Source organism: Agelaius phoeniceus, chromosome 15 (genome assembly GCF_051311805.1).
Source record: "Agelaius phoeniceus isolate bAgePho1 chromosome 15, bAgePho1.hap1, whole genome shotgun sequence".
NCBI classification, from domain to species: Eukaryota; Metazoa; Chordata; class Aves; order Passeriformes; family Icteridae; genus Agelaius; species Agelaius phoeniceus.
Window position 1 is genome coordinate 9,789,646 of NC_135279.1, and position 13,650 is coordinate 9,803,295.

Sequence of the window (13,650 nt, forward strand, 5' to 3'; positions counted from 1 at the left end):
GGCCGGGGCGGTGACGTCAGCAGCGGCGGCCATTACACGGTGCGGAGCGAGGAGCGGCAGCGCTGCCGCAGCCGGAGTGCCCCGGGCCGCCCTCTCCCCGCGCCCGCCTGCCCGCCCGCCCTGACGCGTTGCGGCCGCCGCCGCTGTGGGGAGCGCGGATCGCAGGGGCCCGCGGGGCGGTGCGGCAGCAGCAGCCGGTGAGGAGGAGGGGGAGAGCGGGATGGAGGAGAAGGTCTTCACCAAGGAGCTCGACCAGTGGGTGGAGCAGCTCAACGAGTGCAAGCAGCTGTCCGAGGGGCAGGTGAAGAGCCTCTGCGAGAAGGTGAGGAGCGAGGGAGGCGGCGGGGCCGGGCAGAGCGCTGCTGGCGGGGGCGGTGCCGCTCGGCCGGGCGGGCGCGGGGCCTCGGGCGGGCCGGGGGCTCGGCGCGGCCCGGCGGGGGGAGCGGGCCGGGAGCCGGGGCCAGGCGAGCCGCGGCCCCTCGGCTGTGCTGGAGCCTCGGCTCCGCCTCCCGCCTGCTCAGCGCCTCCTAAAATGGCGCCGCGGCCGCGATGGATCCTCGGGAGAGACCCCCGAGAGACCCCCCTCGGTTAAAATGTTAAATCAGCCCCCCAAAGCGTGAGTTATTATAATGAAAAGAAAAGCTTATGATAGGCGCTTGGAAATCACACGCGGTAAAGAGCTGCTGCTTTGATTTATTTCTTGTATTTTTCATGATATGAATAAGCGCAGACACGTTTATAACTAATTGAAGGGTAAATTAGCTTTCGGGCTTTGGTTTCTCTCAGTAAGGTTCTGGGTTTCACGAAATTCACAGAATAAACAATCGAGATCCTATATAACTGCATATTTTTATGATGTTGGTTTTAGACGTGGATATTACAGGGTAATGTGATGATTGAGACATTCATAGCATAGAAAGGTTGTAAAGCCAACCAAGGACAGATTGTGTTTTGGAAATTCAGGAAAATTTTGTTCTGGTTGCATCCAGAGGCATTTTCCAGTTGAATTCTAATTCTGGATGTAACTCCATAGCTGAGGGTTGTTGGTGGTAGTGACTTTTTTTTTTTTTTTTTTAATTTACTGGTGGTTTTATGTATTTCTAGACTGAAAGATGAAATATTTGTGAATTTTTTGGGAACTGGATATTAAGGAATACATGACGTTATGGATGTACTGGCTTCTAAAGAAGCCTATGTACTTGCCACTGAAAGTCCCTAGAATATTTTAAAATAGGACTCATGCTCTCAAATCAGGTTCTTGGGAAGCAATTTTTTGAGAGAACTGTCTATGAACTTAATAAAGAACTTGCAGTGATTTTGGCCAGACTGGCTCTTGCTCCAGAACAGATATTTAGTTCACTTGTATTCCAGCAACTCAACACTGTTTCCATTTGATCCAGGCTGTGTATTTTAAAGGCTGTTGCAAGCAAGTGGCAATGTCACTGCCTGGCTATTTCCATGTGCCTCTCCAATGACGGCGGTCCAGCTTCTTCCTTGTAGTGCTTTATGTGAGAGGCAAGTATTTCACTTGCCATCGTTTATGAACTGGTGGGTGCTGAGTCCTGAATCCCACAGGAATGGGTGCATATGGCCCCATTTTGTGGGGCTGCATGGTAACTTGCAGGATCGTGAGGGATGTATAATGTACAAAAAGCTTTCAATGTACTGGGGGTTTTGGTTCAGTGAGAAGCAGGCATACCACTAGAAGTTCCTTACAGAAGATACAGTCCCAGTCATCAGTGTTGCACAAGATGACTTTTTTCATTTTTTCCCAGTGAAGAATAGAAATGAGCTGTATTTATGGATAAATGTGTAATGCTCATCACCAAGATAATGGTAAAGGAAAAAAGAAAAGAAGACTTTGTATCTGACTACTGTGTGTTGAGATGGGAGACCATGAGAATGTGGAAAACTGCCAATCACAGTATTATTTAGCAGCAGCCTTCATGTTGGCTGGGTTGGCTCTGGGGGAGCTCTGGGTGGGGTGACAGTTCTGTGTGATGGGTGTGTGGTCAGCACTGTGCAGAGTTCAGCCGCAGGGCTGCTGATGTTAGGGAAAGTTGATTTGTTGCTGATAACTACAGGTAGATTTACTTGGACTTTCTGCTAAGAGTAGTTCAGTTTCTTCATGCTTGCTGATGGAAGGAATTGGAAATAGGCCCTTGAACTCTGAGTTTTCCATCTTCTTGTCTCTGCTGTGTTCATGGAAGTGGGGTGAGAGCTCAGCTCTGCACCTTTGTGCTGAGGGACAGCAATTGCTTTAATGGGTTTCCATGTTCCCAGCACTGACTTTCATTAACCTCACTGGGTTGTTCTTTGTTTGGACTGTTCAGGTAGTTTTGTGGATGTAATCACATCATGATTAGCTTAAGGACATGGTCAAATGCAGCTATTGTTCCAAAGGACAGATAAAGACCCTACTAGGTATAAGTTGTTGTTCTTCACCACATTGAATTGCAGCTAGAGCTAGTTAAAATAAACAATTTAAAAAAATTAAGGGCTTTTCCTGATAACACTGTTTGATTGGATGATCTCCCTGACGAGTATTTCTTGATCTGCTGGGGCTTCATGTTTGCAGACTGGTGCCTGTCTAATATGAATAAGCCTAAGGGCTCTCTTGTATTTCACTATTGATACCTGAAGAACTCAACAGGTTTTTATGAACATGACAATTGTGTGGCCATTTGTGCATCCCAGTTACTTTCTTGGCGTGAGCCTGGTTACCTGGGTGATGGTGGTGGTGGGAACTGGGCAGAAACATCTTCGAAGTCTAGGAGTAATTTGTAACCATGAATAATACATTATACTTTCACAAATGATTTGAAATAATCAACCTCTGAGTGGCAGTTAAATTATTCTAGGCTTGGTACGTGCTGTGTGTTTAATGCTCCATCAGTTGAGTGACCGATTGTGCTTTGCTTCAGCATTTGAGAAGTGCAAGTTCCAAAGAAGTGGTCAAAATATACCCAGTCCAGTTACTGGTACATGTCAGCTGTGTTTGTCCTGTTAGTGCTGAATTGTTTATTGGCAGAGGTGAAAGGAAGTCCTTTATTGCCAGGTGAGAGTTTTTCCACTGGCCATTTTGAATGGAAGGATGCTGGTTTAGTTTCTTTCCCATACATTGTGGCAGTGGAGGGAAATGGTCTTGTCTCCTCTGTGTGTAGATGCCCTTCATCACAGGAACTGGGGGTGTGGCACATTGCTCAGGAAGGTGGGATGACAGTCTAAAACTGCACAAAGGAATGAGGTGAATTTTTGGATAGAGTTTGCTTTGGTTATTGTAGAAAGTATCTAGTGCAGGTGCAGGCAGAGGTGTCAGAGCCACTCCCTCAAAAACACTACTCTGTAATTTAGTGAGTTTGAGTGTGGCATCTCCAGTTTTTGGAGAGAGGAAAGACTATTTGGTCATATATACTGTGTAAAGCGTTTCAGGGTTCTTGAATTGCTAGTGAAATACCTTTGAACAGATAGTGCTGCTAGCCAAAATATATTAAACTAAGTGAAGAGCTGATGCTGGTAAAGGCATTCAAGAAACCTTGATTCAAGGTTTGACTCCTGCAGTTTTTGATCTGTAACAATGATGTTGGTTACATTTGCTTTTTGATTTGTCACCATTGCTAGTTTTTTAGTGTAAATCTGTTTCTGGGCCTGTTCTGTACTGTTCTCTGGTATGTACCTTATTTATGGTGTATTTTTCTAATTTTTTTTCCTGTTGTAGAATTTTCATTTTACATCAGGTCTTCCAAGTTGGATGTTCTGTAACCAAAGGTTACCCACTGCAGCTGTGTGAGTTATGCAAACTCATTTAGCTTATGTTGAGTGACTTAATTCTGAGAGGACATTTCTGATGAAGCTTTCTTTTGGGTCAAAAAAAGCCTGTGCAAAGTTCAGTTCCTGTAATACATCAAACTTACATGTTCTGTGGATCTCACTCCTGTGTTTTAAGCTGAGCTGTCTGTCCAACCTCTTTTTCAGACAGAGGCACATGTCCCCTTCTGCTTCCTACATTCCGTTCTGTTCAGGAGTTCCCTTTCTTAGCTGATTATTTTGGCCAGAAGTGGATGTTTTAAACTGTTTCCAGCTGCATTTGCAAGGCCTTTTCCATTAGCTAGCTTTTGCATTCCCATATCCATCATGTATAACTAACTATTCTTCAGACTAAGATGATTGTGAACATTAACGTTCTGTCTGAACTTGCTGTAAATCAGCCAAGAAACCTGCCCCAACAGAGTTCCCAGGTGGTGAGAGTATGGTGTGCCCTGTGTGGTGGGCTGTGCATTGGGCAGGTTCTGTGTTCCTCTGCCCCCTGGCACAGGAGGAATGTGCAGCGTTGCAGTTCTGCCGTGCCAGTGCACTGGAGACTGGATTCTGTAGCAAGGGAACGCTGCTGCCAGTGGCGGGAGGGCCCCTCAGCAGCTGTTACAGGGGCTCTGGGGGACCAGAGGGTGGTTCAGGGCTCCTTTGCTGCTCTCTTGAACATACCTAGGGATCAAGTCACTGATGGGGCCATGTACTTACACCTTTTGTCTCTCTAACATTTAAATGACTCTGGTTTAGATTATTCTTGTACACTTAAAGAAAATCGTTTGATGCCCAGTGTTCTGATTTGTTGTGGGGGTTTTTTCTGTGGTGGTTTGTTTTTTTCTTTGTGTTTTTTTTTTTTTTTTTTTTTGTTACAGTTGTTCATGAAAAACAGAAGGCACTTGGAGAGTCAACCTAGCCAGCCTTCTCACCTTGTCTGGATTCACATACAACATTTTGATGTGCATATAAAAATTTAGTCTTGAATATGCCAGTGATTCTACCATCAGCAGATTTCTGGGTTTGTTTTTTTTTTCAATTCTAGTAAATTCTGTAAAAATTGAGTTGTGCTGACAGTGAGATGTTCGGCTTTGGTTTTTGCTTTTTACTTGCAGTATTAGTTGTGATCAAGTAGGAGTGAAAGATACTTGTGTTGTTCTGGGCATAGTTTAAGCTAACAGCAGGAAGCACTCCTAAGTCAGAGCAAGTTCCTGCTTGAGTCCTGCCAGTTTGAGGCTGAAGATATGGACAAGGCTGCAGGACTGATGTCCTCTTTCAGATCTGCCTGTGCTGAGGCTGTTCCCTCCTCAGATGTGATGACAGTGCTGCTCTGTGATTGCTTCTGAGCCATTTCCAGTCACTCACCTGGGTTGCCTTCCCCAGCACAAAACCCAAACCTGTCTGGTTGTGTCTGACCTCGTACAGAGATCTGTGTGAGGGGAATCACAGGAGTAGGGACTGAATTTTCACTCTTGCTTAGGGACCCTTGAACACTGCACTGTATTCAGTAATGCTGTTGTTGTTTTCTTTCAGGTAGAGAATATTACGCTGGAAAAAGTTCATTCCTAACTAAGGAGTGAATACTAGAGCTCAGTTACTCAGTAGGTCTCCAATATTTCTGCTGAATATTTTGAACATGCCTTCCAGTTCAGGTGTTTCTGGTTTGCTGGTTGGTTCTAAACTCTTTCCTTGACGTTTGACATGCCATCCTCCAACTGGTGTCCTGACCTCTAGCATGACTGTGCCAAGCTGTGTTGGAGTTAGTGGAACAAAAGGGTTGAGAACTTTCTGACTTGTTGATATCAGGCACAACTAGTTTGGGAATAGGTTTAGCCTATTTATTTTTTGAAAAAAGTGAATGATTCAAAATGAATACAGCTTGTTCTACAGGGAGGACTGAAAAACATCCCTATAAGTGGTCAGCTTCCTGCATTGCTGTCATTGCTGTGTTCTTGGAGCTCCCATGAGACAAGGAAGGCATAAGGGTTCCTGAGTTATTTGCCTTGTTATGTTTTTTAAATAAGTTTTTCCTAGATTATTTTTCTTCAATTTAAAGATACTAAGATCTTTGTACGAATGAAAATAATGGCACTGAGTTCTTTCAGAAGACCCTCTTCCTATCCTCACTGCTCTTGTCAACTACTGATTGATGAACAGCCTTTCCCCTTCTTCCAGATTTGCCTCTGAGGGCAAGAATGCTACTGAACTTTTCAGATGGAAATGTTGAGGGGACTATCAAGGTTTCCAATGGTGTCATTCCTTTTGTAATACAAAGGGAGGGAGGGTTATTTGGCAGTTTGCTACTTGATGCTTTCTTGTAGACCTTCTAGAATTTACAGGCAATAAAGGAAAGTGGTTGTCTTATTTTAATCTTACAGCAGTCCTGGCATTGGGGTTGCTCTTTTGGTTGGCGAATATCTTCCATTTAAACTGGTCTGTCTTCTCACTGAACAGAAGAGATTAGAAATGAAGGTGTAGGTGCTAGTCACAAATCCAGAGAGAAAGCAGATGCATCAACTTCTGTCCTGGCAAAAGAGTATTTTGCTGCTTAGTATTTCTATGTGGATGGAAATCCTGGTTTTACTTTGGAATACTAAACAATTAAATGTCAGTGGGGAGCTTTGTGTTTTAATTTTGTTCCTACTTACACATTCACACTGAACTCCTTAGTGGATTGTGAAGTTCGGCATAAATCAGTTTCCCATTTGTGTCATGTGTAATCTGACTGCCATGCCTCCTTCACAGAAGGGTGTTATTGGAGGCTTCATTTGTCTAGTTTTGTTTAAAATGTCAGTGAATTAAAATACCTTTTGCTTTAAAAAATAAGCCCATCTTTTGTCTGAACCTGATCTCTTTCCTTCCCTTGTGAGTAGTGGGGAAATCTTTAAATTGAAAAGCATTGACTCTGCAGAAGAATTGCTGACTGTAATGGATGACTTTGCTTGGAACTGGAACCTTTTCCAGGTCATGATGTTGGAACAGCTGAACCCAGTATTCATCCCAATTAGCTGATCATTGTGCCTTTAGTCACATCCTGTGCACCTTGGTGACAGGAAATTATGGGTGTGGCTGAAGTCTTCAATCTCATCAAAATATCTTTCTGGTAACTACAAATAACTATTTCTTGGTTACAGTGGGTGCTTCTCATGACACACTTTACTAGACAGCATGGTGGGCTGCAGGTGTGAATTCTGGTCTGCCAAGAATGACATGTTACCATCTGCAACCATGACTTTGGGGCTGTGTTGTCTAATCAAAGTAATGGTTGTATTTTCTTTACTGAGTTAGTAGAGGTAATCTTTTGATGACTGGTTCATAGTGCTGCTCCAAGCATTGATTTACAATTCAGATACAGTGATGTTTACTCTTTGGTTTGGGTCTTGTTATTTTCTTTTATGTGCCCCCGAGTTTCTCATGGTAGATAATTGGGCTGACTTGTCAGAGCTCATGCTAGAATGTAAGGATCTATGAAGGGGTCAAAGTAATTAAGAAATATCTGGTACATTCTAGAAACACAGAGGAATTTGGGTGCACATTAATTCAGAGGATTTTGTAGAATGGACCACTGGAAATTATTTCTGTGAGACAAGGTTGATGATGCACACTGCTCATGAGGGAAGCTTGCATATCCTCAGTACGAGTGAGTTGAGGAAGTAAAATAGATGGATTATGGCTTTTATGGCACTTGACTCTGAGCCCTAATTTGTGGCATATAGGATAAAAAGATTTGGAGGGAGCAGGGGAGATAAGAGATACATCTGCATGCATACAACCCGTGCATCTCATTGAATAAACTGAGGATCTGAAAATCATATGGTAGTGACTTTGTCATCTTTTCAAAATTCTTATCTATAGCAGTTCATACACTTGGATCTTGTACTGTCTTAAAACAATGAAGCTGCTCTTTGTGTTTGAAGACCAGCACCTTGCAGAGATGTGGTTTGTAAACAGAGCCACCAAAGCAGCTTGGTACTGTTCAGCTGGGCCTTTAGATGATGTTCAGCAGGTTTCATTCTTAAGTACTAGGCTGAGTTTTTATGCAGTGCTACTCTTTCTATAGTAAAGTGAAAATTGGTTGTTTTCTTGTGTGTTTAAGCCAATATTGATTTTATTCTTGTTAAGTTTTGAGATTTTACAAGTTTTCTCTTTACAGAGAAATGACTGAGTAAGCCAGTATCAAGTCAGAATGAATTCCAGTCACTATGACTAAGCTGAAATGTATTTGATACTTATTGCTTATTGTTTGAACTTTGAGATTGTTTTGAGTAAAATATGTGACTTTCCACCTCAGCAGTAGTGTCAATGACAGCATTGCACTTGGTTCTTCTTATATTCTTCTTGTGTAACTGTCTCACAGCTGTGTGTTTTTTGTCTTTGACTTCATTGGTAATTGGCTGTAAAATTAGCATTTATCAACTTGAAGTAATGTGTTCTTTGCAGTCTTACTCTGTATGTGTTTGCACTTTATTTTGAAGTCTGAGAGTGTAGTGCTGAAAAAATAATTAAACTGATTCAGAGGCAGGGTTTTACAACTGTAATATGGTAGGTTGTTGATAACAAGTTTTTGCTTAAGTATCCTGCACCACAGAAGTTTGACTTGTGGTGGTATTCTACTATGTAAAAAAGATTAAGTGTTGGAGGTGTAGAGAAGTTCAGGGCTATCTTAATAGGAGGAATTGTTGAGAACTGAAAAAAGGCAGAGATATGAAAGAATTAATAGATGCTCAAGAAAATCTGATGATGAATTTTATCATTGTTTGTCCTGATGATAGGCAGTGAAGCCTGGATGTTTCAAAATGTTGATGTCAAAATAATGCCTTGTTGCACTATGATCCTTTGTGGCAATAGGTCCCAGGGTGTTTGAAGTTCAGGCTGTGATGTGTGTGTGTCTTTCCCAGTTCTCCTGTCAGATGGTTGGATCAAGGAGTTTTCTGCCTTCTGCTGAAGGGTGCTCTGCTGCTTCCTCTCCCTGAGCAAGTGTGGGAGAGCTGTTGATGGGAAGTCCATTTGTTGGAGAGGAGGATGGGTAGGGGGAGGGAGTTGTGTGATGTGGCGAGGGAGTTGTGTGATGTGGCGAGTGAGCAGCGCCTTCAAGAATCAATAAAAAGAGGGAGTGGAACCAGGTGGAGTTGCTGTGTGAGATCCAGTACAAGGTCAGGAGCACAGATACTGCAGGAGTAGTATTAGTGATCACAATTTGACATTGTGAAATTGTAGTATCAAATGTAATGTTGTCTTACCAACTTGTTTGTATTGTGTTATGGTATATTAAAATTCCTTTTTTTTACTTTACCTTTTTATAGGAATTATGAAAGTTGGGGGATAGTAGACTGCTTGCTGGTGGCTTGCTTTCAGGATGTTATTTTTTCTACCTTCAGCTTTGCTGAAACTCTTTTATAGAGCCGAATGTTTAAGCACTTGAGTATGTGCTACTGTAAATGAACTAAACAGTTCATAACACAGCGTTGCATGGAACTGCTTTTAAAACATGGAAATGTTGGAATCCCTACACCAGCATTCCTCCACTGCAGGATTTAAACAGAGGTTGCTGTTCTGCAAATTGACCTGGAACAGTCTTTTCCCATCAGAGTAGCTGTCTGACTTCTCTGTGTTTGGTCATGTGCGTATCTGAGTGATTTAATATTTCAGAAACTGAGGAAGCAACAACTCCATTGCTGAGACTTCTGCCATTCTCAGCACAAATGCTGCATACCTTTGATGAAAAATAAATGCTGCATTCTTTGTGCAGTGCTTCAAGTGTGTTAATCAAATCCAGTGGTAGAAACATTCTCATTAAAGAGTAGGTTTCTTATATATATATTGAAGTGCTGTAAGCATCTCTGATGTTCTCCGTCTAAAGGAGAATTAAGCTGGCTAATGCTTCTGAATGTATGAGAGTATTAGAAGAGGCTAAAGCTGTTAAAACACCTTCAAAACATCCGGTGAGTGTCACTGCATTAAAATTAGCTCAAGTCAGGCTATCTTAAAATACATCTGCACTTTAAGCATCAACCACAAGCCAGGAATGACCTATCTTTAGTACTGGGCACAGTGCAAGTGGAAACTGTCATATGAGACTGACTTTTATGTAAATACGTCTGCAGAGTGACATCTAAAGCTTTGTGTTGTGCAGGGTGCTTAGCCATGCTGTATTTTTGCATTTCTTTGCAGTGAAACATTGAATTTCATGAGTTTCCATCATTAAACTTAGGTGTTGCTTCTGTTTGAAGTGGTGACCATGGTGGTCAGCCAGGATGATGTGTGGGACAGTGACACCACTTCTGGGTGGGAGTGTCAGCCACTTTCTTGTAGACAACTTGGGTTATAGAATAGAATAGAATAGAATTTTTATGTATTGTCTTGTAATTGTGTTAATGAGGTAAAAAAGGGATCCTTTTTGAATAGGAGCATTGATGCTTGAAAAAGAGGGAAATCTTAGTAGATGCTAACTAGTAAACTTGGTACTATTTATATTTCTAATAGCTTCTTGATTTGCTAAATCATTGTGGCATGTGTCTGGTGACTGTTCTGAGAACAAACTGTAACCACTGTCTTGCATTATTTCAGAATTACCTTTCTGGTGCTATATTTAGCTTATGCTTCTTCATACAAATTACCTTTGTCTACAACTTTAATAGACACAATTTTTTGGGAAAAATGGTGATTACAAACAGCCAGTTTTGGTTTATGAGGATACAGCTTGATGTTACTAATCTGTGTTTAATCACAAAACTTGTTGAGAGAACTTGCACAGGTAATGGCCTGCTCTGTAATTGCTGGTACCTGTGGATGTTCTCATTCTGCTTCATGCAGGACCCCCTGCCTTTGCAGGTGGGTTGAAGATGTTTCTACAGGTGAGTGCCAAGGCATTGGGAGTGTTTTGGCTGTGTCCGAGTTTGGGCTTTTGGAAGTAAGATGTTGGCAGGATTTTTAGATTCCATTTTTCAAAATACTTAAAAACTTTCAAAGTTCCAGTAGTGATGTTCATTATTCTATGCTTCACAGAACCATTTTTGTAGAAAGTCTGAAGGTTTGCTTCAGATACTGTCTGCAAGGAGGAAAAGCAGCCATGCAACTACTAATTACTAATACAAGGTTTCATAAAGTGAAATGCTGTTTTAATGGCATTTAAGTAAAGATAAACTTCTCCCTCAAGTGCTTCAGAGAAGGAAGGGACAAAAGCTCCTAAAGAGAGCAGCTAGCAGAGTTGGAAGAGTGTGCTTTCAATAAAACAGCTCTTCATAGACAAACTCACAGTTTTTGTGCTTTTTTGCTTTACAGGCTAAAGAAATTTTGACAAAAGAATCCAACGTACAAGAAGTGCGATGTCCAGTCACAGTCTGTGGAGATGTCCATGGACAATTTCACGACCTCATGGAACTTTTCAGAATTGGAGGCAAATCACCAGACACAAACTATTTGTTTATGGGGGACTATGTTGACAGAGGATATTATTCAGTCGAAACAGTCACATTGCTTGTAGCTCTTAAGGTAACTTTTCTTCTCAGCTTTACAGTCTTGTATAAAAGATATCATTACTATCCTGACTACACTTAATATCATGTTTTTCACTGCATTGGTATTAGAGCTACTGAAACTGACTTCTTGGCTTTCTTAGTTTTCTAAGTTCACTTCTTAAAAAAATTACAAAAATGTTCAGATGCAAGCCTGAGCTTTATCTAAAATGAGTGTTTATTTTTTACTTGCCTAAGTAGCAATCTTTAAGAATTTGCTTGGAGAGATCAGCTTAATGCACAGGTGTAGTGAAGTCCCCTAGTAATAATAAATATAACTTGTAATTAATCTCAAAAGTAATTGGCAGTTGAAGATTGGAATAAATGAGTCCTTTTTTCCCTTAAAGGTTATTATATAATCTTCAGAATGGTTTGGTTTTAGTTGCTTTATTGATGTGTAGCAGGGATTGAGGAGTGCACATCCTGTTCTGGGGAGGAGTTGCTCATTGGTGTGCTAAAATAATCTCTTCTGTGTAGGTCCGTTACCGCGAACGTATCACAATTCTTCGAGGGAACCATGAAAGCAGGCAAATCACACAAGTTTATGGCTTCTATGATGAATGTTTAAGGAAATATGGAAATGCAAATGTTTGGAAATACTTTACAGACCTTTTTGATTACCTGCCTCTAACTGCCTTGGTGGATGGCCAGGTATGTTAACATTTGACAAAGTTGAATGTTTTTTATTGTCAAGGGAGACCTCAACATTGCATTCTGTCAGTTCTCATCTTTAAAGGAATCTCATGCAGATTTTCTCATAATAAAACTGTTCTAACTGCACTGATTAATGCAAATAAACTTCATGTTTCTTGCAGATTTTTTGTCTACATGGTGGCCTCTCTCCATCTATAGATACACTGGATCACATCAGAGCACTTGATCGCTTGCAGGAAGTTCCCCATGAGGTACTGAAAAATAATTTTCTAAGCCAATGAGATTGATGATTCAGCATGTATTGGGGGGGTTAAGCTTGCAGGCTGAAAATTAAATTCAAATCAACTTAACAATATTAAAGGGCCTGTTGTCATCTGTTCTGGAAAAAATTTGTTCTGGATTTTTTAAAGGAAAAATGAGGGATGTGTCCTTGCTTAAAGAAAGAAACATATTAAGTGTCAAAGAGTTGTGCAGGGGTGGTGCAAGTATTTTTGGGTTTTGTTTGCTTTTGGTTCTTTGCACTTCCCCTCTGAAACATCATCTACATCTCTTACAGGGTCCAATGTGTGACTTGCTATGGTCAGATCCAGATGATCGCGGTGGCTGGGGAATTTCTCCTCGAGGTGCAGGTTACACATTTGGACAGGATATTTCAGAAACCTTTAACCATGCTAATGGCCTTACGTTGGTTTCAAGAGCTCATCAGTTGGTAATGGAGGTGAGCAGGACATCCTGTGTGTTCAAACTTGGGGCTGTGTCCTTGGTCCATTTATTCCATGCTCTATGTGTCAGAGATGTGCATATGCTATTGTGACAGGTGATGATCCAGTTAGGAGTATTCCAGAAACTTGACCTTGGCAGTATTCATGTGCTACCAAAGGAATTTGACAGTGGAGTAACCTTCTTTTGGCATGGTTTTCCTGAAAATTTACAGCAATATCTCAAACCAAGCTTTGGTACTAGATGTGGTTTCAGTAAGGATAAAAAGGTTTTTAAATATGTGTCTCTTGGAAAAAAGGTGTAATTTTCTTTTTAGCTTGGATGTGTGCTTTTGTTCTTGGTCTCTAGTTGTTCCTAGCAGTTCAGATTTTTAAACCTATGTCTGGACTCTGGTTTTGGTGATCATAGTTGAAGGTTCAGAGTGGATTGTGTACTTTAGTATTGCCATTTTAACTATTTAATGCTAATGCAATGGAGAAATATTGCTAGGTGTTTTTTGTTTGTTTTTTTTTTAATACCTAGCTCATATTTGCTAGTAGGAAGCAAACTATGAAGGCCAAAATTCCTTTTTGCCCTTTTTCTCTCCAGAAGAGAAAAAAGATAGAGCCTTAAGCTTATTTAAAGTAACCCTGCAAATGCCACTTAGGGCTGTGCACATTAAAAGGTTGGTTTATAGTCGGGCAGTTTCATGGGGTACATTAACTTGCTTGTCTGAATTATTTTTTCCTTCCTCTCCAGGGGTACAACTGGTGCCATGATCGGAATGTAGTAACAATTTTCAGTGCTCCAAACTATTGTTACCGTTGTGGCAACCAGGCTGCAATTATGGAACTTGATGACACTCTAAAATACTCCTTGTAAGTATATTTAAAAATGAGAATTATGTTGCCTGTGATTTGAGGATCCCATTTAATTATGTTAAAGTATGGGGTTTTTCCCCTCTCTAAGCTTTTGGGAGGTA

At 41.3% G+C, this 13,650-nt stretch overlaps 1 protein-coding gene across 1 annotated transcript in view; it reads left to right on the forward strand.

The window, feature by feature from the left end:
• The window catches only part of PPP2CA (protein phosphatase 2 catalytic subunit alpha), a 15,034-nt gene continuing 1,384 nt past the window's right edge, over positions 1-13,650 (forward strand). The window contains exons 1-6 of the mRNA XM_054642669.2: positions 1-322; positions 11,083-11,292; positions 11,793-11,966; positions 12,131-12,220; positions 12,526-12,687; positions 13,428-13,546. Coding sequence (XP_054498644.1) covers positions 221-322; positions 11,083-11,292; positions 11,793-11,966; positions 12,131-12,220; positions 12,526-12,687; positions 13,428-13,546 — 857 coding nt within the window. The 5' untranslated portion in view covers positions 1-220. The remainder of the gene's footprint in view (positions 323-11,082; positions 11,293-11,792; positions 11,967-12,130; positions 12,221-12,525; positions 12,688-13,427; positions 13,547-13,650) is intronic.